The following is a 20,001-nucleotide window of genomic DNA, read 5'->3' on the forward strand; positions in this document are numbered from 1 at the left end:
TCAGCCCTGATGTCCTCCCCTCCGCAGGTGCTACATCACCTTGACACAGTCCCTCCACCTCTTCATGGGGGGGGGCCCCCGCTGGCCCTGCGGGCACTGGGAAGACGGAGACCACCAAGGACCTGGGCCGGGCAGTGGGCATGATGGTCTATGTCTTCAACTGCTCCGAACAGATGGACTACAAGGTAGAGTGTGGGTGAGCAGGACGGTGGCACGGAGGCAAAAGCCATGGAGTGTCCACCAAGACAAGGGGGACCCTCTTTTGGGAGGTACTGCTGCAGCCTGCAGGCCCTGTGTTCGGCTGCAGCATCCATCGCTGAAGCCCTAAAGCTGCTTTCCTCTCCCCGGCTTGACAGCCAGTGAGAAACATGTGGGTCCAGCAGCAGTCCCTGGTGCCATCCTGCACCACTCACACCCACCACTGCTCCAGCCAGCTCATGTCCCTGGAAGCCCGTGGGAGGCCAGGGGGGCTGTAACACTGTGGGGCATTTCCCTAGGGAACAGCACAAACCATAAAAGCAAGAGCAGCTCCCAGCGTTTGAGCTTTCTTAACAAATCCCCACATTGCAGCCTCCATGCAAAAGCTCAGTGTCTGAAGCCCATCTCTGGTGCTTTCTCTCCAGTCCTGCGGCAATATCTACAAGGGGCTTGCTCAGACCGGTGCCTGGGGCTGTTTTGACGAATTCAATCGCATTTCAGTGGAGGTTTTGTCCGTGATTGCAGTGCAGGTACATGCTCTCCATACAAACCAGCGGCAGTGTGGTGCCATAGGGACTGGAAGAGATCTTCCAGTTCACGTACTGAACGTTGTCACAGTTAAACCTGACTTTCAGAGGGATGGTTTGCTGTTGTTATTTCCACTGTGTCATGTTGAGACGCAAATGGAGGGGAAGCGCAGCAGTACAGGGGCTTTGGGCAGTTTTAAGATCACGCAGCCCATCTGTGTCCCACCCCGGTGGCCTGTCACCCCCCTGCCGGCTCTGCCATAGCCCGGGGCCAAGGCGTCATGATGCCTGGCAAGAAGCTGATTCAAGGCCAGCTCTCCTGAGCCAGAGGATTGCTATGCTGCCGTGGCTTCAGCAAGCTCTCAGTGTTGTTTCTAGCATTTCCGATGGCACAACCGAATCTCCAGGCTCGTTTTCCATGGGTGGCGGTGAGGGTGAGCCGGGGACGCAGGGCAGGGAGCTGCGGGGCCGCTGGCACTGACACCTCCACTCGCCTGCCAGGTGAAATGTGTTCAAGATGCAATTCGTGCCAAGAAGAAAACATTCAATTTCCTTGGAGAGACGATCGCTCTGATCCCGTCGGTTGGGCTGTTCATAACCATGAACCCTGGCTACGCAGGACGGACAGAACTGCCTGAAAACTTAAAAGCTCTCTTCAGGTACCTGTAGGCAGACGGGTCAGTGTGTAACTGGCAGTCATTACAGCATTTACCTCTGCAGTAATAATCATGTGCTACATCCATAATGTGACCTAAGCCTTTGCTAGTGCAAATGAGGGTATTTGTGTGTACTGGCGGCTGTTGTGTCAGGGAGACCTTGGCACTGAGACGGTCAGAAGCTGAGAGCTGGGCTGCTCAGCCTGGGGAAGAGGATGCTTGGGGTGTCTAATTGCCACCTTCAGCTAAAAATCTGACTGAGAATAAGAAAAAAAGGGTCAAGCGTTGGAAGGGATGGCCCAGGGATGCTGTGGGATCTCTGTCCTTGGAGGAAGTTGAATGGTGACTGCAGAAGGCCCAGGGTGACCTGATGCAGCTGTGACATGAGCCCTGCTTGGAGCAGGAGGCTGGACAAGAGACCTCCAGAGACCCCAGCCGGTGTAAATTACTGCCCAATTCTCTGATGCTAACAACAGCCAGGAATGATTTATATTGGAAACTTGAGTGCAAATTCTTGCTGGCTGTAGGAGGGTGAGGGGCTTGTGGATATCCGTGCAGAGCCCTGCTAACCTGCTGCTGCTCTTCTCCAGACCCTGTGCCATGGTGGTCCCCGATTTTGAACTGATCTGTGAAATCATGCTTGTTGCAGAAGGTTTTATTGAAGCTAAGCTTCTAGCAAGAAAGTTCATTACCCTGTATACACTCTGCAAAGAATTACTGTCTAAACAGGTAATTTAACAATATTGCATGGTTCTTTAAGATGAAAGAGTTAATTTGAATTTCAAACCTGATGATGGATAGTTTAAAAATTTCTCAGCTGGTAGTAATGTGCTGATTTGTGTTCTGCACAGTTCAGGTCTATGGCTGGACAAATTCCACTTCCACACTGGTGCATCATGTGGCATATTTCTGCCTTCTGGAAGAAATCAAGAAGTCCAAAAATAGAATAGAATAGAATATAGCCAGTTAAGATGAGAGCATCCAGATATTATTCATCTCAGCAGAAGTGATTTAGGAAGCAAGCCAGACTGCCGTTCACGTCGTGGCAGACTGGGCCTTGTCTTGTACATAAGCTCACTTTAAGTCCAGTCTGCTGGACGCTGCATGGATAACCTCGCTGTGGGGCGATGGGCAGGGTGTTCCTCTGTAATGTTGTTTAAAGCAGTTCTCTCTCACCAAAGTGAAATTGTAATACTTTGCTGCCTGTTGCCAGGACCATTATGACTGGGGTCTGCGGGCTATCAAGTCCGTGCTGGTGGTAGCGGGCTCCTTGAAGAGAGGGGATCCTGGCCGTGCCGAGGACCAAGTTCTGATGAGAGCTTTACGAGACTTCAACATCCCCAAGATTGTGACAGATGACTTGCCTGTCTTCATGGGGCTAATTGGGGACCTCTTCCCAGCGCTGGACGTCCCCAGGAAGAGGGACCTCAACTTTGAGAAGGTACAAGCCCTGGCGCAGTACCAGCACCACAGACATCCCAGCCGTGGCAGGGTCCAGAGGCTGAAGATCCATTCGGCACTTCTGGGGGCAGCTGGCTCATCTCTGGAGGTCTTGCCAAGGCGGTGATGGCTGCCTGTGGTCAGCGCCTGCTCTCCTTCCCAGATCATTAAGCAGTCCATGCTGGAGCTGAAGCTGCAGGCAGAGGACAGCTTCGTGCTAAAGGTGGTGCAGCTCGAGGAACTGCTGCAAGTGAGACACTCCGTCTTTGTCATCGGCAATGCCGGCTGCGGCAAGTCCCAGGTAGCGGCCAAACCATCCCAGAGGACACGGGTCCCCTCCTGCCCCAGCTAAGCACATCCCACAGCCTCCCCGGTCCGTGCAGACCCCTGGCTGCACCAGCAGCAGCGTCTGGGTAGAGGACAGCAGCACGGCTAGTGTCCGTGGCCATGCCAGGGTCTCCAGCACCACGCGTGCCAGGCTCAGCCCATGGAGCCGAGCAGGTTTGGGACGGGGCTGTCCCTGCACCAGCTGGCATGGTTCAGGGGCTGCCCAGGACACCCCTGGGGAGGGCAGGGACGAGGCAGGGGCACACTCTCGTGATATTCTGCGTGCTGCAGTGCCGGCAGGATGGGCAGGACGGTGCTGGCTGGTGGAGCTCTGGGTTCTCACAACACCCCAGCCAGGAGCTGGCTCCGCAGAGGGAGGTCCAGAGCCTTCCCAGCATCTATCCAGGCCTGGGTGCTCCACAGGCAGTGGGAGCAAGGCTCTGTGCCCCCAGCTGCAGGCAAAGGCTGCAGACACCCTCGTAGGAACAGCGGCCACAGCTGCACGGTTCCCCTCTCCGCAGGTGCTGAGGTCGCTCAACAAGACGTACCAAAGCATGAAGCGGAAGCCGGTCACCGTGGACCTCGACCCAAAGGCTGTGACCTGCGATGAGCTCTTTGGGGTTATTCATCCATCCACACGAGAGTGGAAGGATGGTGAGACACCAACACTTGTGGCCACCTGAGCGGTCACTTACCCCAGGTGGGACCTGGCACAAACCATCCTTCAGTAGCTGCTGGTGCATAGGCAACTATATTCATAAAATGTGAACCTATAAACGATTTGTGATGCAGTGATGGGAATAGGAAGACCTTTCCTTGGGGCTTTTTACTGGAGTGTGAGGGAGGAGGAATGTGTTTCAAGGAAGCACCCAGTCCTGCATGTCCCTCAGCAAACCTGCCATGCGTGGAAAGAGCTGCAAAGGACAAACCTATGTGTCTCTCTATGGGGCAGGTCTGTTTTCTTCAACGATGCGTGACTTGGCTAACATCACACATAAGGGGCCCAAGTGGATTGTCCTCGATGGAGACATTGACCCCATGTGGATCGAGTCCCTGAACACGGTCATGGATGACAATAAGGTTGGTGCTATCACACTCCAGGAGCTTTGCTCGCTCATTAACTCAAGGTAATCAGCTTGCGTTCATGCCTGGGACCCAAGATCAGGGCATCCCCCATAACAGGCTGCTTCCTCCAGGTTCTCACCTTGGCCAGCAATGAGCGCATCCCCCTCAACCCCACCATGCGGCTCCTCTTCGAGATCAGCCACCTGCGGACTGCCACGCCAGCGACTGTGTCCCGGGCAGGAATCCTCTACATCAACCCCACGGACCTGGGCTGGAACCCGTGAGCCTGGGGAGGGAGATGGGACAAGATGGGATGGGATGGGGTGGGATGGGACAGGATGGGACGAGATGGGTGCTGGCCCCCCAGGTGCTCACCTGCAGCCCTGACCTTCTCTCCCACAGCATTGTGACCAGCTGGATCGAGATGAGGACGGTGCAGTCCGAGAAGGCCAATTTGATGATCCTCTTCGACAAGTACCTGCCAGTGTGCCTAGAGAAGCTCAAGTCTGGATTCAAGAAGATCACCCCCGTCCCTGAGGTCACGGTGATACAGACAGTGCTGTACCTGCTGGAGTGCCTCCTGACGCCACAGACCACCCCGCCGGACTCCCCCCGGGAGCTCTACGAGCTCTACTTCGTCTTTGCTTGCATCTGGGCCTTTGGAGGGGCCATGTTCCAGGACCAGGTACGGCCGCCTGCCCACGCCTGCCCGCTGGCCAGAGCGTCCTGCCCAGTTTCATCCCTCAGCTGCATCCCTTTGGAAAATACTAAAGCAACAACGTTGGACAGTTTCTCAGTTTTTCTGTTTGGTTCCTCCCAGCTCGTGGATTACCGCCTGGAGTTCAGCAAGTGGTGGGTGAACGAGTTTAAAACCATCAAGTTTCCTTCTCAGGGGACAATTTTTGACTATTACATTGATCCAGAAACAAAGAAATTCATGCTCTGGACTGAAAAAGTGCCAAAATTTCAACTTGATCCTGAAGTCCCTTTACAGGTATTTCCCACAAGCTCTCTGTGTTTGTGTGTTTTATTTGTTTATTACTCCATGGTCTTCCCCCAAGCAACGCTGTGCAAGACCCCACGCTTGGAGCAGTGCAGGGATTTGGGCTGGCTCTGCCGTGCCGCCCCACGAGCTGGTGACACCCAGCAAACCCCGTGGGTTTCTGTGGTTCTGCTTTACTCTGCAGAAACCTCAGTGAGACCTGCAAGTTGCAACTCTTCTTTTTTAATTTCAGATTAACATGTGGCTTCGTAGATTCTCATGAAACAACTGTTGCCTAAATGCAAAACTGTACTTCAATACTTTATTTGCATGTCTTTTGAAATGCTCTCCTGAGGGAGGGGGTTTGTGTCAAAGATGTCAGGGAAAGGCAGAGGTGCTGCAGCTGAATTTGGCCCATGCATTGGCTGAACAAAGACACTGGGGATAGTTTCAGGAACCATGCTGTGTTGTTCTGGTTTAACAACTCGTTTTTCTGACAACTCCTATTTTTGGTCAGAAAATTTTTAGAATAACCAAGCACCTGAGACTTTTTGCTTTACAGAGGGACTGGGTTTGTACGGAGAGAGAGCACCTTCCGTTAGACAAGCTGGCATTGCCGGGAAAACCAGGCAAGGCTACCGGCACGCTGCCCGCTGCTCTAATAGAAGATCCCACCTCTGCGTGCAAACGTTGACTCCGGCAGCAAGAGGCGAGCTCCAGGGACTGACGGTACGATTTCCCCAGGCTTCCATGGTGCACACGACAGAGACCATTCGCATTCGCTACTTCATGGACCTGCTGATGGAGAAGCAGAGGCCAGTGATGCTAGTGGGGAATGCGGGGACGGGAAAATCGGTCCTGATGTGGGACAAGCTTGAAGCGCTCAGTGCGGATGAATACCTCGTGCAGTCCGTGCCCTTTAATTTCTACACCACCTCAGCCATGCTGCAGGGTAAGAATGGCCTGAGCTGGTAGCCGGCCCCACACCGGGCTGTGCCGTATAGCCCTGCGGCGCTGCCCCACTGCTTACCTGCTCCTCTCGTTGCAGCTGTCCTTGAGAAGCCCCTGGAGAAGAAATCAGGGAGGAACTATGGCCCGCCCGGGACCAGGAGGCTTATCTACTTCATCGACGACATGAACATGCCAGAGGTGGACAAATACGGCACCGTGGCACCGCACACGCTCATCCGGCAGCACATGGACCATGGCCACTGGTGGGTGCCCGGCCAGCAGCCCCCACCATGCGGCCTCAATGACCCTCTGCCCAGCAAACCCGTGCCGTGCTGGCACCTCTGCCACCGCGGTGCCCAACCCCAGCTGTGCCCTGCCCGTACTGCCTCCTGCGCCACGCTGCCAGTGGAGATGAGCTGCTTGTTCCCCCCAGCCCGCTCATTCCCAGAGCTGCGGGGAAGGCTTTGGCAGAGGAATGGGAAAACTCTCTGCTGGTGACTCCAAACTGCATCCAAAGCAAACAGCCCCGCTGCCAGCACCGGCGGGGGAAGCCCCGGCAGGGGATCCCCGTGCCTGGCAGTGCAGCATGCGGCGCAGGCGGCAGGGAGGGCTCGCTCGGGAAGGGGGGAAGAGGTGACGAGTGCCTGCTGCTTTTGGGGAGGTTTGGGGCCAGGTCTGGCCATGGGGCATGGGAAGGGCCCCACATAGCATCGCCAAGAGTGCTGACAGGCTTTTCCAAGCATCGGGGAAATAGGGATCCCTGCTCCCGTGTCCCCTCCAATGGAGATCCATGGGGCAGTGGGGCACAGCCCAACTGGAGGAACCCGTCCCTGGGGAAAGCATCACAGTGCCGGTCCCTGCACAGGTACGACAGGAACAAACTGACCCTGAAGGACATTCACAACTGCCAGTACGTGGCCTGCATGAACCCGACTGCAGGATCCTTCACCATCGACTCCAGGCTGCAGGTACGCAGGACCTGCAGGGCTGGGGTCTGTGCCCCACCAGGTTTGCTCTTTTGGGACCAGAGCCCGGAGTGGGTGGGATGGGGTGGGGGACCTCGCGGTGCTGGCTGGCTGCATCAGCTCCTGGGGGCAAAGCTCCCGCTTGAATTTTTGCCCCTTGCTGCAGCGCCACTTCTGCGTCTTCGCCGTGAGCTTTCCTGGCCAGGACGCTCTGCTGACCGTGTACAGCACCATCCTCGCGCAGCACCTGGACCTGCAGAGGATGCCACTGGCTGTCCAGAAGCTGCAGCCCCAGCTGGTAGCAGCAGCGCTGGGTGAGCCCCTGCCACGCCGGGGGGTGGGAAGGCAGCACACACCGGCATCGGCCCCCGGGGAAAGCACCCGCACCCACCGGCACCGGGAAACCCAACCACATCACAACTGGCCAGTGCCCTGGGAGCCCCGCGCCGCACCTCCACATCACGGCACTGGGCAAATGAAACCTCAGTTCCTCCTTTTCTCCTGTTCGCATTCAAAACACAGCATCAAGTCCCTAGAAATTGTCAGACTAAATAAAACCTCAGGCTTGTCCTACGGAGGGGAGAGCGAGCCAGGCTCAGGGATCCCGCCGGAGGCTCCAGTGGTCTCTGGGCACCTGCCCACCCGCTTACCTTTGTTTCCTGCCAACAGCCCTCCACCAGAAGGTCTCCTCCACCTTCTTGCCAACAGCCATCAAGTTCCACTACCTCTTCAACCTCCGGGACCTCTCCAACATATTCCAGGTAGTGGGAGGGCTGTTTCCTCTAAAGCGTCCGTATTCCTTTCTTTCCTTCATCATGCATCCTTGCAGTGCACCATGTCCCTGAAAAGTACCATGACCTCTTCCCAAAGCCAACCTTTAAACTCAGCTCTGAGTAGCAGTAAAATAACCCCCGAGGACTGAGGCATTCACGTGTTTGTCAGGGTCTGTTGTTCTCCACCCCCGAATGCCTGAAAAGTCCCGTGGACTTGGTGCGTCTCTGGCTCCACGAAGCTGAGAGGGTGTACGGAGACAAGCTTGTTGATGAAAGGGATCAAAAAGGCTTTGGGAAGATGCTGGCAGACACCTGCAAAAAGTTCTTTGATGTAAGTTGTGCTGGAAAATGAGGGAGTGCCCCAGCCTGGTGGGACTGTGCTGCCAGGCTAAGCTCCCCGGCGCGGGCTTGGCAGTGGCGCAGGCAGCGGTACCCCACGGCTGAGCCCCACATCTGCCATTGCCTCTCCCAGGAACTTGGTGAAGACCTGGTGTTCGCCAAGCCCAACATCTACTGCCACTTTGCCCAGGGCATGGGGGAGACCAAGTACCTGCCGGTGCCAACCTGGCCGGCTCTGAACAAGCTGCTGGGGGAAGCCTTGGACAGCTACAATGAGGTGAACGCGGCAATGAGCCTGGTGAGTGCCCTGCTGCGGGCAGCTCCGCACCGAGGCAGCGCTTGCACCACAGAGATGCAGCTGTGGCATCGCACTCGCTCAGTTTTTACATTATGGGGCGTTCACTGCTTTTCCTGCTGTGATTCAGAATATCGAACCTTCCCCTCCTGTTTTCTTCAGGTGCTCTTTGAAGATGCAGTGTCTCATATTTGCAGAATTAGTCGGATCTTAGAGTCTCCCTGGGGCAACGCACTGCTGGTGGGGGTAGGAGGCAGCGGCAAGCAGAGTCTGGCACGGCTGGCAGCATACATCAGCAATCTGGATGTGTTTCAGATTACGCTGAGGAAAGGCTACAGCATTCCGGACCTGAAGGTGAGAGGAGCTTTCCTCCCGGTCCCCCGGGCCAGCGCCGCCTGCTTGCGGGAAGGATCCTGCAAATGCAGAGCGGTGCCAAGCCCGGCGGTGGCTCTGGTGCCTGGGGTGGGCGCGTGGGTCTCTGCTCTCCTCCCATCGCTGTGTCTGTGCACCGTGTGATCGGCTCAAAGGTGCTTTCTGAACACCCACAAGTCCTGCTCCGAGGGGCCGCAGTGTTTCCCTGGCCAGGGACGGGCAGGAGCCGATCGTGAGGGCAGGTGCTGTGCAGGCAGCCCTGGCACCCGGCCCTGTCTCCGAGCAGAGCAGCCGGCACCCGGCACCTTCCCAAAGGCACCTTCCTGGCTTCCAGGGTGGCCCAGGTGTGCCAGGCTGCACTGAACCAGTCGCTGCGGAGAACAGCTCGGCGGGGTTGAAAAGAGGGGGGTTGATGGCTTTTCTCTCCCCTGTCCCAGCTGGACCTCGCCTCCCAGTACATCAAGGCAGCCGTGAAGAACACCCCCACTGTGTTCCTGATGACAGACTCCCACGTTGCTGAAGAATCGTTCCTGGTCCTAATCAATGACTTCTTGGCATCCGGGGAGGTGCCGGGGCTCTTTCAGGATGATGACCTGGAAAACATTATCAGCGCCATGAGGCCCCAAGTGAAGTTCCTTGGATTGCAAGATACAAGGGAAAACTGCTGGAAATTATTTATAGAAAAAGTCAGGCGTCAGTTGAAGGTGGGTGTTCATTCAGGAGGGGTTTTTGTCAGTGCTCCTAACTTGCCTAATCCAAAACCTATTTGCAGACAAGACACAGAAAACTATGGTTTCATTACATGGAGATAGGTTTGGGTGAAAAATGTTTTCAAAGGCTGCCCAGCCAATGGTGCACCCCCAGCCCCAGGGTGCAGCTCTTCACACCCATGTATTTACCTGCCTTGGGGCAGAAGGGGTGAGCAGACTCCATGGCCATGTCCCAGCACCAGGCTGTGCTGGGCACTCACAGGAATGCCAATGTGGGCACGGTGCTTGGCTACTGGCCGCAGCCACCAAAGCGGGGTTCGGTGCCGGCTCTGACCCCACTGAGAGGCACAGGGTACACAATCACAGACCATCTCCCGCATACTGGGAAGGGGAGTTAATAGGAGGGAGGCAAAGTCCTTATCTCAAGCAGAAGAGTTTGCAGCGATGCGGAGCCCACAGCGATGCTCCTGCCGCCCCACGCGCGAGCTCAGCCCATGGCAGCAGGGATGCCCCACTCAGCAGCAGTGGTCTGCCCCAGGTCATCCTCTGCTTCTCCCCCGTGGGCTCAACCCTGCGAGTGCGGGCGAGGAGGTTCCCTGCCGTGGTCAACTGCACAGCCATCGACTGGTTCCACGAGTGGCCGGAGGATGCGCTTGTGTCTGTCAGCAGCAGGTTCCTGGAGGAAACAGGGGACATTGAGGTGAGCTGGGACCCTGGGTCGGTGTGCGCCGTGCCTGTGCACAGCCCTCTGTCCTGGGGGGCTGGGGAAACATTTCGGGAATGACCTGCACCTCTGCTACTCTCCTTGTTGCAACATGCCTGGGAATGGGGGCCTGGCGTGACCCGGGGGTGCTGGGGGCAGCAAGCCGGGGATGGGGTCTGAGGTAAGCTCACAGCCGGCTCTAGGGTCAGAGCCTGCAGCCCCACAGCGTGTGGGTGGGGACAAACCTTTCCTCGTTTCCCTTTTGTCCTTAAAACACCACCACAAATAACAGCCTGGAAACAGCAGCTTTTCCCCAGTGCAGCCCAAATTAGCCTGGGGGATTAGAGACAGGAAACCAGAGCTGGGCTTAAGAACCAGTGTCGTCAGTGCTGTGATCACCTACATTTCTCAGCCACGTGTTGTGCTGTTTAACGAAAAGCAGCGCTTTGCTTCCCAGCCTCTGCAGCTGGATGTGGAACCAACACTGCAGGAAGGCTCGGTTCTACCCCAGCATTTCACTGCATCCACACGGCACAGCGGCTCACAGTCTGTGCTCCTGGCAGAGCATCTCACTGTCTGTGTTCCTGGTGCAGCCCGAGGTCAAGGTCTCCATCAGCCAGTTCATGTCCTATGTCCACACGAGTGTTAAGGAGATATCCAAGACCTACCTGGCCATGGAGAGACGCTATAATTACACCACGCCAAAGACCTTCCTGGAGCAGATAAACCTCTACAAAAACCTGCTGTCGAAAAAAAGGAGCGAGCTCACGGCCAAGATCGAGAGGCTGGAGAAGGGGCTGACGAAGCTGCAGAGCACAGCCTCACAGGTGCCTGCCCACAGCATCACTTATGCATCGCGCCTGCTGGGGGTCCAACGTGCAGTGGGGGACGAGGGGAGGCACATCCCCGCAGGGCTGTCACAGTGGCCACGAGGTCCCCGAGCTATACCGAGCCACTGCTGTAAGGCCAGGCAGGGCTTAGCAGGATCAACCCTCTGATCCTCTCTCTTTCTCCCCCCATCAAGGTGGATGACCTGAAAGCCAAGCTGGCAGTCCAGGAGGCAGAGCTGAAGCAGAAGAATGAGGATGCGGATAAATTGATCCACGTGGTGGGCGTCGAGACAGAGAAGGTCAGCAAGGAGAAAGCCATCGCTGATGAGGAGGAGCTGAAGGTCCAGGCCATCAACACGGTGCGTGGTGCTGAGCTGGTGTCCACCAGGCTAGGGTCCAACACGGGTCAGGGCAGTGCGAGCTCTGTCAGCTCTGGCCGCTCACCCTGTCCTGTCCCCTCGCCTCCCCAGAACGTGGCCGAGAAGCAGCGAGCCTGTGAAACCGACCTGGCAAAAGCGGAGCCAGCACTCGTAGCTGCCCAGGAGGCCCTCGACACGCTCAACAAGGTGGGCAACCCCTCGGTGGGAAGCGGGTCCCCGGCTGGTGCCGGTGTCCCCGCACCAGGGCGATGCTCAGCGGCCCCATGGTCCCTTTCCAGAACAACCTGACAGAGCTGAAGTCCTTCGGGTCCCCGCCGCAAGCGGTGGTGAACGTGACGGCAGCTGTGATGGTTCTGACGGCCCCCAAGGGCAAGATACCAAACGATAAGAGCTGGAAGGCAGCAAAAGTCATGATGGGAAAAGTCGACACTTTCCTTGATGCCTTAAAGAAGTTTGACAAGGAGCACATCCCCGAGGCCTGTCTTAAGGCGTTTCAGTGAGTCCGTGGCCAGTTCCTGCCCCCTTCCCGGCCCCACACCACCGGGCTGCCCTGGGCAGGGCTTCCAGGAGAGACCCTCACCCAGCGAGTACAGCAGGGTTTCAGGGGCAGGAGTGGGATCCAGGCGTTTGCTCTGCTCTCCCACCCTGCTGCCCCTCGGCAGCCCGAGCTCTGGGAGGAGCGGGACGGGGCTGCCGGCAGCTGCGGCATGGTGTCGTAGTGCAGCGTGTTCTCCCGTTCCAGGCCCTACCAGTCAGACCCCAGTTTTGATCCAGAGTTCATAATGTCGAAGTCAACAGCCGCCGCAGGTCTGTGCTCCTGGTGCCTAAACATTGTTCGCTTCTACGAGGTGTTCTGCGAGGTGGAGCCCAAGAGGCAGGCGCTGGAGGAGGCCAACGCCGAGCTGGCAGAGGCACAAGAAAAACTCAGTCGCATTAAGAGCAAAATTGCTGTAAGTGCGTGCCCCCCTGCGCAGACCCCAGCCAGGGCCAGCTGCCGGAGCCAGCCGCTGTTTTCCTTGGCTGACATCCGCTGTGACCCCATCAGTAATTCGGCTGCAGGTCACAGCCAGAACTCAAAAATGAGTAAGATTCTTATAATTCATATAACCTGGAGCCCAGGTGCAAGAGCTATGTCACCACCACAGGGGCTGTGGCAAAGCTCCCTCGGGTCTGCAGAGCTCTCTCCTGGCCTGGCAGCTTACTGCAGCTGTGCTGCATGCAGGAGGTAACTGTAGATGTGTTGTCTTTTGAAGGACCTGAATGCCAATTTGGCAGCTCTCACTGCAGAATTTGAGAAGGCTACAGCTGAAAAAATCAAATGTCAGCAGGAGGCTGATGCAACCAACAGAGTCATCACGCTGGCAAACAGGTACCATGCAAACACTGGCTCCAGAAGCACTGGGACCGTCTGCTGCTCCCTGGCATTGCCTGGTGACAATGACACAGGGGTCATGGAAGCATCAGAGCCCCCCCACTCCTCCCCAGATTAAAAAATCCCAAGTATGAATTGGGCCAGAAATTCAGGGGGGGATGCTGCAGAGCCATATGCCCTGGCTGAGGGCAGCCGACCACCCGAGCAGAGATGGGTTAATCCCAAGGGTGTTTGGTGATGGCCACCCTGGGGCATCACGGCTGAGTGCCCCCCCTCCCTCGACCCCTGCCCCCCCCCGCCCCCCGGCAGCACCACAGCAGTCACTGTCTCCTCTGGCCTCCCCCAGGCTCATCGGGGGCCTGGCGTCCGAAAATGTCCGCTGGGCTGAGTCGGTGGAGATGCTCAGAGAGCAGGAGAAGACGCTGTGCGGAGACGTGCTGCTGGTCTCTGCCTTCGTGTCCTACGTCGGCTACTTCACCAAGAAGTACAGAGCCGAGCTGCTGGAGAAGCACTGGATCCCCTTCCTCAGCAGGCTGGCGGTGAGTGGCCACGGGTCCCGTCCCGGGGTGCCTGGGCTCCTTCCCTCCATGCCTGCTGGCACCAAGGGGCTCCCGCTCCTCTGTGGCCAGGCGCCCAACGGTCCCTCCCTGGCAGGTGCCCATCCCCATCACCCCAGGGCTGGACCCCCTCAGCCTCCTCACCGACACCGCTGATGTGGCTGCCTGGAGCAACCAGGGGCTGCCCAGCGACCGCACATCCACCGAGAACGCCACCATCCTCTGCAACACCCAGCGGTGGCCCCTGGTCGTGGACGCCCAGCTCCAGGGCATCAAGTGGATCAAGAACAAATACGGGGAGGAGCTGCGGGCCATCCGCCTGGGACAGAGGAGGTGGGTCGGGTGCTGCGGGGCTGCCGCAGGCTCGGGCTGGAACGGCCCCCCCATTCCCCTGCCACCAGAGGGGCATGGAGCTCTGCAAACCAGGCCACCCACATCCCCCATCAGAGTCGGGACACCTGAGGGCAGCAGTGCTGATGGAAGCACCCAACACCGACATGGGCTGGCAGTGCCGCGGGGGTCCCACCAGGGCACAGCGGCCGGCGGGCATTCACCCGAGCTCACCGGAGCTCCCCACAGCGCGCGCACGCTCACCCCACGCCGCGCCTCCCTCTCCTCTTGGCTGCAGCTATCTGGATGCCATAGAGCAGGCGGTTTCCGAAGGACAGACGCTGCTGATCGAGGATGTTGGCGAGACGATGGAGCCGGTGCTGGACCACCTGCTGGGCAGGAACACCACCAAGAAGGGCAGGTCAGCACACCTTGTTCTCTGGTGCCTAAGAGTTTCTCCTGCTCTGAGCAACCACTGCTGCCCTAAAATGCCGATTTATGCCCCTTTTCATGACAGCAGCTGGGGCCTGATCCTTCCCCGTGCACATGAGAGCCTCTGGCTACATGCCTTAGTTTTCTCCTGGTATTTCCCAGTGGGGACACTTGTAGTTGATGTGACATTTTTGACCATTCTGCTCTGAAGAGTCCAGTTCATTTAGTGGTTTAAGAAGAGCGTGTTCCCTGGTGCACCTGCAATAAGGTGTGATAAACTGAGAGGGTTCTCTTGGCAGACACAGAAGCTGTTCTGTGATGGGGCTTTTGCTGAGAATCCCTGCCTCATCTCCCCCGCCCCACTCAGCGCTGCCAGCCCCGCTGCAGGTAGTGCTGCCTTCCCCGGACACCACCGACCTTCTTGGCCACATCCCTGGGATCTGGTGAGGGCTGGTCCCCCAGGACTGCAGGGATGGGGCTCTGGGGCGGGAGCAAACTCATTTCATGGCAGGGAGCCTGCAAGGAGCATCAGCCTGGAAGCCATGGCGGGCCTGTGGGCAGGGCAGCCTCCAGCTTCTTCTGCTCCTCCAGCCTTTGCCCTGCCAGGGCTGTTTTGGCACTTCTGCCCTTGCTATGCCTTTTCCCAACCAGAGAAATACATCTTAAGCAGCCAGGAACAGCGTATGGGTTGAGGGCTTCTGTCTGTGATGAGTTACTGCCAAGTGTACAGAAATGTAATTTGTTTAATTAACTAAACAGATGCATTAGGATAGGAGATAAAGAAGTGGAATATCACCCACGCTTCCGACTGATTCTGCACACCAAATATTCCAACCCTCACTACAAGCCAGAGGTGCAGGCTCAGTGCACCCTGATCAACTTCTTGGTGACCCGGGAGGGACTGGAGGACCAGCTCCTGGCTGCTGTGGTGGCCAAAGAGCGGCCAGACCTGGAGACCCTGAAGGTATGAACCCGGCTGCCGGCGAGACGGTAGCGGAGAGCGGCCTGGGGGAGCTGCGGAGTCTTTTCTGGCAGGGAGCAGTGAGATCTCACCTCCGTGAGCTCGCTGTTGTTTATCGAGAGCTGAGCGAGTCCCGATCGGACCCTGCTGTCTACGTGGGTGGCTGTGGGTCCACCGTTGCCCCACAGAGCCTGGCGCTGCCACAGGCATGCTCGCCGCTTCGCCCTACGGGTGACAGCATGTCCCAGGAGGGACCATGTCCACCCTCCTCGTGCATCAGCGCTTCGGTGACAGTATGAAAAACATGGTGATTGATGCCAGAGTTTTCCTACAGTCTCTTGAATGACACGCATCTCTCCGGGGTGCTGGTGTTGTAGGCAAACCTCACAAAGAGCCAGAACGAGTTCAAGATCAAGCTGAAGGAGCTGGAGGACTCCCTGCTCGCCCGGCTGTCTGCTGCCGCGGGGGCGTTCCTGGGGGACACAGCACTGGTGGAGAACCTGGAAACAACAAAGCGCACAGCCATAGAAATTGAGGAAAAAGTAAGTGAGCTGCCCCGAAGCCGGTCCTGCGATGCCGCGGGCAGTGGGAGAGCTCTCCCGGATCATGCTGGGCACCCGGCGCTCAGTGGGAGGTTGGGTGCTGCTTCAGCACATGCCAGGATGGTGGATAACACCCACCTTCTTGTGTGTCAAGGTGAAAGAAGCTAAAGTCACCGAAGTCCAAATAAATGTCGCTAGAGAAAACTACAGGCCAGCGGCAGAGCGAGCATCCCTGTTGTACTTCATCCTGAGTGACCTCAACAAGATCAACCCCATCTACCAGTTCTCTCTCAAGGTAGAGGAATTGGTTTGGATGGGCAGGACAGGGTTTGGGGGAACCTCAGAGATTCGGTGTTTCAGCATTTATGCTGCTAACAAAACACCCAGCAGACTGGGTGCTGAGCTGCTCACCTGGCTCTTCCTCAGGCATTCAACGGAGTCTTTGAGAAAGCCATTCAGCACACAGCCCCCGATGACAACATCAAGCAAAGGGTGATCAACCTGACGGATGAGATCACCTACTCAGTCTATATGTACACCGCACGGGGACTCTTTGAGAGAGACAAACTCATTTTCCTGGCCCAGGTTGCCTTCCAGGTAATGGGTGCAAATGTTTGAGAGTTCTGTGGTATAATACTGTATGTGAGTTTATGTTGGTTTAGATAGGTCATTCTCTTACCTCTGTGCTGCTGCTGGATGCTCAGTAGTTTCTGCCCAGAGCACAGCCCCTCGCACTGAGGCTGTGTGTGTGCCGGGGTGGTTGTGACACTGCGCTCTCAACTTGCCAGGTCCTGGCACTCAAGAAAGAAGTGAACCTGGCGGAGCTGGACTTTCTTCTACGCTTCCCTTCCAAGGCTGGCGTCGCATCCCCCGTGGAATTCCTGCAGCCCCAGGGCTGGGGTGGCATCAAGGTTGGTCCGCGCAGCCGCCCGCTGTGCCGAGGCAATGCCAGCATGGCACCCAGCACAGTGGGTCTGGGGTCACCTGCAGCAGCCGGGAGGGTCCGCAAAGCCTCCCTGTACCCTGCGGCTGGTGAGACCCAGCAAATCCCAGCCCCCAGCAGGGGCTGTGGGATGGCAGCGTGCCGGCGGTGTGGGGGTCCGCACTCAGCCCTGCGGCAGGCGGTAGGGTCAGCCATTCAGCCGACTGAGCGCCAGAGACAGCCTGTCCCACTGCTCCCCCTCCTCTGCACGTCCCGCTCACCCGGGGGGCTGAGGGAAAGCGGAGATGGGCTGCTCGCACCGGCAGGAGGAGGCAGCTGGCAAGGTTGCGTCTCGCCAGTATTTTTGACTGTCAGCATCCCCCGTGTGCCCAGCTCCTCGCCCATGAGCTCAGGAGTGTTCAAGTGATGCCCCGCCAGCCCACGTGCAGCATCCCTGCTTCACCAGGCAGCCTTGGCACCTGAGGGATGCCTCTGGGACCCCCAACGCAGCCATGTCCGGCGGAGGGCAGGTCTGGCAGCCTGCCTGGGCTGGTGGAGCAAGGCTGCGGGACCCCTCAGGGCCTGGCTGTGACACAGGACCATCCCCACATACACATGACTCCGAGGGGACACCCCCAGCCTGGGGGCCCCGAGAGTGAGCAGAGCCCAGGATTGATTTAGCCCTTCTCTGGGGGATCTGAAGGTGCTCTCAGAAATGGAAGAGTTCAAGAACTTGGACAGTGACATCGAGGGCTCGGCAAAGCGATGGAAGAAGTTTGTGGAGTCTGAGGTGCCAGAGAAGGAGGTGTTCCCCAAGGAGTGGAAGAACAAGTCAGCCCTGCAGAAGCTGTGCATGCTGCGGTGCATGCGGCCGGACAGGATGACCTACGCTATCAGGTACGCCAGCGCCTGCCCGGGGCGTGCAGCACGGTGCTCTCCTGGCAAAAGACCCACAGTGTCACCACCCCAGCTGCACCTAGTGACCACGTTTGTTCCTAACCCACATTATGGTTTTATTTTTTTCTGTAGGAACTTTGTGGAAGAGAAGATGGGGAGCAAGTTTGTGGAAGGAAGGAGCGTGGATCTCTTCAAGGCGTACAAGGAGAGCAGCCCTTCCACGCCCCTGTTCTTCATTCTCTCCCCTGGCGTCGACCCGCTGAAAGACGTGGAGGCCGTGGGTGAGCCGCTGCCCTCTCCTCCGCCGGCACCAGCTCACAACGGCTGCATGCCGCTGCTGGTTTGAGCCACGAACGGCTGGAGCTGCGCAGCCCCATCTTCTTCCTAATACTAACGAAAAAGGCATCTCACCCTGTGACGGTTTCCTCCCCTCCCCAGGCAGAAAGCTGAATTTCACCATCGACAACGGGAAGATCCACAACGTGTCGCTGGGGCAGGGCCAGGAGGCCGTGGCCGAACGGGCCCTGGAGGTGGCGGCTGCGCAGGGGCACTGGGTCATCCTGCAGGTGTGGGGGGGGGCACCGGGGCGCACGGCAGGGCACGCGGCCCGGCACACAGCCCGGCACGCAGTCCGGCACACAGCCAGACGCAGCTCAGAGTGTCCCCAGGCTCCCCCAGCCTCAGCATCCCCATTGACACTAAGGTGGCACCTGGGATGGCTGGAGCTCGGGGAGCGTCAGCAGCTGCCCCGCTCCGCTCCCCACGTCCCGCTGCATTAGCAATCACGCACAGTCTCAGTGCTCAGCTGGTGCAGTGGCCGGGTCCAGGCTTGTCCTTGGTGGGGGCAGAGGCAGGAGCAGGCAGGGGACTGGGGGCAGCAGCACTGCCGGCAGCAGGAAGGCACAGCGCTGCCTTGAGCAGGGGCAGCGGCAAGGGGGCAAGGAGGTGACACGGGGGGGCTCAGAGAAACAGGGGAGGCGGGAGGTGGGGAGCACAGTGCCCCTTGCTCCCTGCAGTGGCGGGGGGGGGCACAATGACCCCTTACCGTCACTGCACTGCCACGAGCAAGGCAGGAGGCGAGGGGACATCCAGGACGGACAGATTTTGGGTGTGCACCAAACACTGCTGGCCTGCACCAAGGGAACCGGAGAGGGGCCACAGAGTAGGAGACTGGCAACAGAGAGTGGAGGCCAAAAGCACGGGAGGCCATTCAAAGAGGATGGCAGCCCCGCTATGGGGGTGTGAGGTTTTTCATGGTGTATCCCCATGTGATGCCAGTGACACTGTCTGGGTCAGTTGGGTGTCCCCAGCCCAAGCGGTGCCGTGTTGCGCTGCACGTGCTCTCTGTGGAGCCACAGTAGGAATTTGGGGGGGACGAGCGATGCCCAAGAATGTACTTCAGCCCAAGCAGTACAGGAGGGGTTCCTGTTGCAGAACATCCACCTGGTGGCCCGGTGGCTGGGCACACTGGAGAAGACGGTGGAGCAGTACAGCCTGGGCAGCCATGCCGACTACCGGGTGTTCATGAGCGCCGAGCCAGCCCCCAGCCCGGAGGCACACATCATCCCGCAGGGACTGCTGGAAAACGCCATCAAAATCACCAACGAGCCGCCGACAGGCATGTATGCCAACCTGCACAAAGCCCTCGACCTCTTCACCCAGGTACCCTCGCCCCACCACGCTGCTCTCCCCCACCGCGGTCGTGCTGTGCACAGCTGGTTCCTTTCAACCATTTTGGGTCAGCGTGTCCAGCTCACCCTGTCCCTGGGGTTTCACGGGCTGAGCATCTCTGGGGGCATCACTGCAGACAGGGATGCTGTGCCAGGAGCCAGCCCACCCCCAGGCACATCCTCCTGGGGGTGCTCAGAGCTCCCATTTGTCAGGACGTGATTTAAGGTTAACCAGAGCTGCCTGAGGGTTCTGAACCGGGGAAGATACCAAATCACTGGCACCTTTCCCAAGGCTGAATGTCAAGCTGCTGCAGCTTGGTGTCATAAACAAGCCACCTCAACTGTCAGTGGGGTGTATATATGTGTGTATTTCTAATTTTTTTACAAACAAATGAGTGCAAAAATTAACCAACTAGCAAATCTTTAAAAGATAATTTTACACTTTTTTTTTTTTTAATAAACAACCTTCAGTTCTCCTTTGCCATCATCTGTTAATTTTCTTCAATAGAGGGATGGCTGCTAGTGATATTCACTTAATTCACTTGCAAACCCACTCTCATTTTATTCCACTGCAGGACACGTTAGAGATGTGCAGCAAAGAAATCGAGTTCAAATGCATCTTGTTTGCACTTTGTTACTTCCACGCGGTGGTGGCTGAGCGGCGCAAGTTTGGCACTCAGGGCTGGAACAGATCTTACCCCTTCAACAATGGTGACCTGACCATATCGATTAACGTCCTGTACAACTACTTGGAGGCCAACCCCAAGGTAAGGGACTTACAAAGTGACCATACCTCAGCACAATA

The 20,001-nt window shown here is 57.7% G+C and overlaps 1 protein-coding gene and 1 long non-coding RNA gene across 2 annotated transcripts in view; one reads left to right on the top strand and one right to left on the bottom strand.

The window, feature by feature from the left end:
- Positions 1 to 20,001, top strand: part of DNAH17 (dynein axonemal heavy chain 17) — a 40,026-nt gene that overhangs the window by 15,067 nt on the left and 4,958 nt on the right. The window contains 41 exon segments of the mRNA XM_041123355.1: positions 28 to 67; positions 69 to 185; positions 624 to 728; positions 1,227 to 1,384; positions 1,972 to 2,110; positions 2,595 to 2,822; positions 2,985 to 3,122; positions 3,670 to 3,802; positions 4,101 to 4,228; positions 4,345 to 4,493; positions 4,616 to 4,898; positions 5,034 to 5,207; positions 5,940 to 6,147; positions 6,244 to 6,409; positions 7,012 to 7,114; positions 7,278 to 7,425; positions 7,781 to 7,872; positions 8,054 to 8,215; positions 8,357 to 8,521; positions 8,681 to 8,872; positions 9,328 to 9,594; positions 10,139 to 10,300; positions 10,897 to 11,130; positions 11,328 to 11,492; positions 11,604 to 11,699; positions 11,792 to 12,009; positions 12,256 to 12,463; positions 12,767 to 12,882; positions 13,232 to 13,424; positions 13,540 to 13,775; positions 14,071 to 14,193; positions 14,964 to 15,168; positions 15,543 to 15,707; positions 15,862 to 16,002; positions 16,134 to 16,304; positions 16,496 to 16,618; positions 17,333 to 17,526; positions 17,659 to 17,807; positions 17,965 to 18,092; positions 18,961 to 19,188; positions 19,772 to 19,963. Coding sequence (XP_040979289.1) covers positions 28 to 67; positions 69 to 185; positions 624 to 728; positions 1,227 to 1,384; positions 1,972 to 2,110; positions 2,595 to 2,822; positions 2,985 to 3,122; positions 3,670 to 3,802; positions 4,101 to 4,228; positions 4,345 to 4,493; positions 4,616 to 4,898; positions 5,034 to 5,207; positions 5,940 to 6,147; positions 6,244 to 6,409; positions 7,012 to 7,114; positions 7,278 to 7,425; positions 7,781 to 7,872; positions 8,054 to 8,215; positions 8,357 to 8,521; positions 8,681 to 8,872; positions 9,328 to 9,594; positions 10,139 to 10,300; positions 10,897 to 11,130; positions 11,328 to 11,492; positions 11,604 to 11,699; positions 11,792 to 12,009; positions 12,256 to 12,463; positions 12,767 to 12,882; positions 13,232 to 13,424; positions 13,540 to 13,775; positions 14,071 to 14,193; positions 14,964 to 15,168; positions 15,543 to 15,707; positions 15,862 to 16,002; positions 16,134 to 16,304; positions 16,496 to 16,618; positions 17,333 to 17,526; positions 17,659 to 17,807; positions 17,965 to 18,092; positions 18,961 to 19,188; positions 19,772 to 19,963 — 6,742 coding nt within the window.
- On the bottom strand, positions 2,832 to 4,665 carry LOC115341007. The gene is made up of 3 exons (XR_003923260.2): positions 4,589 to 4,665; positions 4,353 to 4,499; positions 2,832 to 3,014 (listed from the first exon to the last, which is right to left on the bottom strand). It is a non-coding gene; the product is annotated as an uncharacterized LOC115341007 (long non-coding RNA).

The sequence above is a fragment of the Aquila chrysaetos genome, chromosome 5 (assembly GCF_900496995.4).
Source record: "Aquila chrysaetos chrysaetos chromosome 5, bAquChr1.4, whole genome shotgun sequence".
In the NCBI taxonomy this organism is placed as follows: Eukaryota; Metazoa; Chordata; class Aves; order Accipitriformes; family Accipitridae; genus Aquila; species Aquila chrysaetos.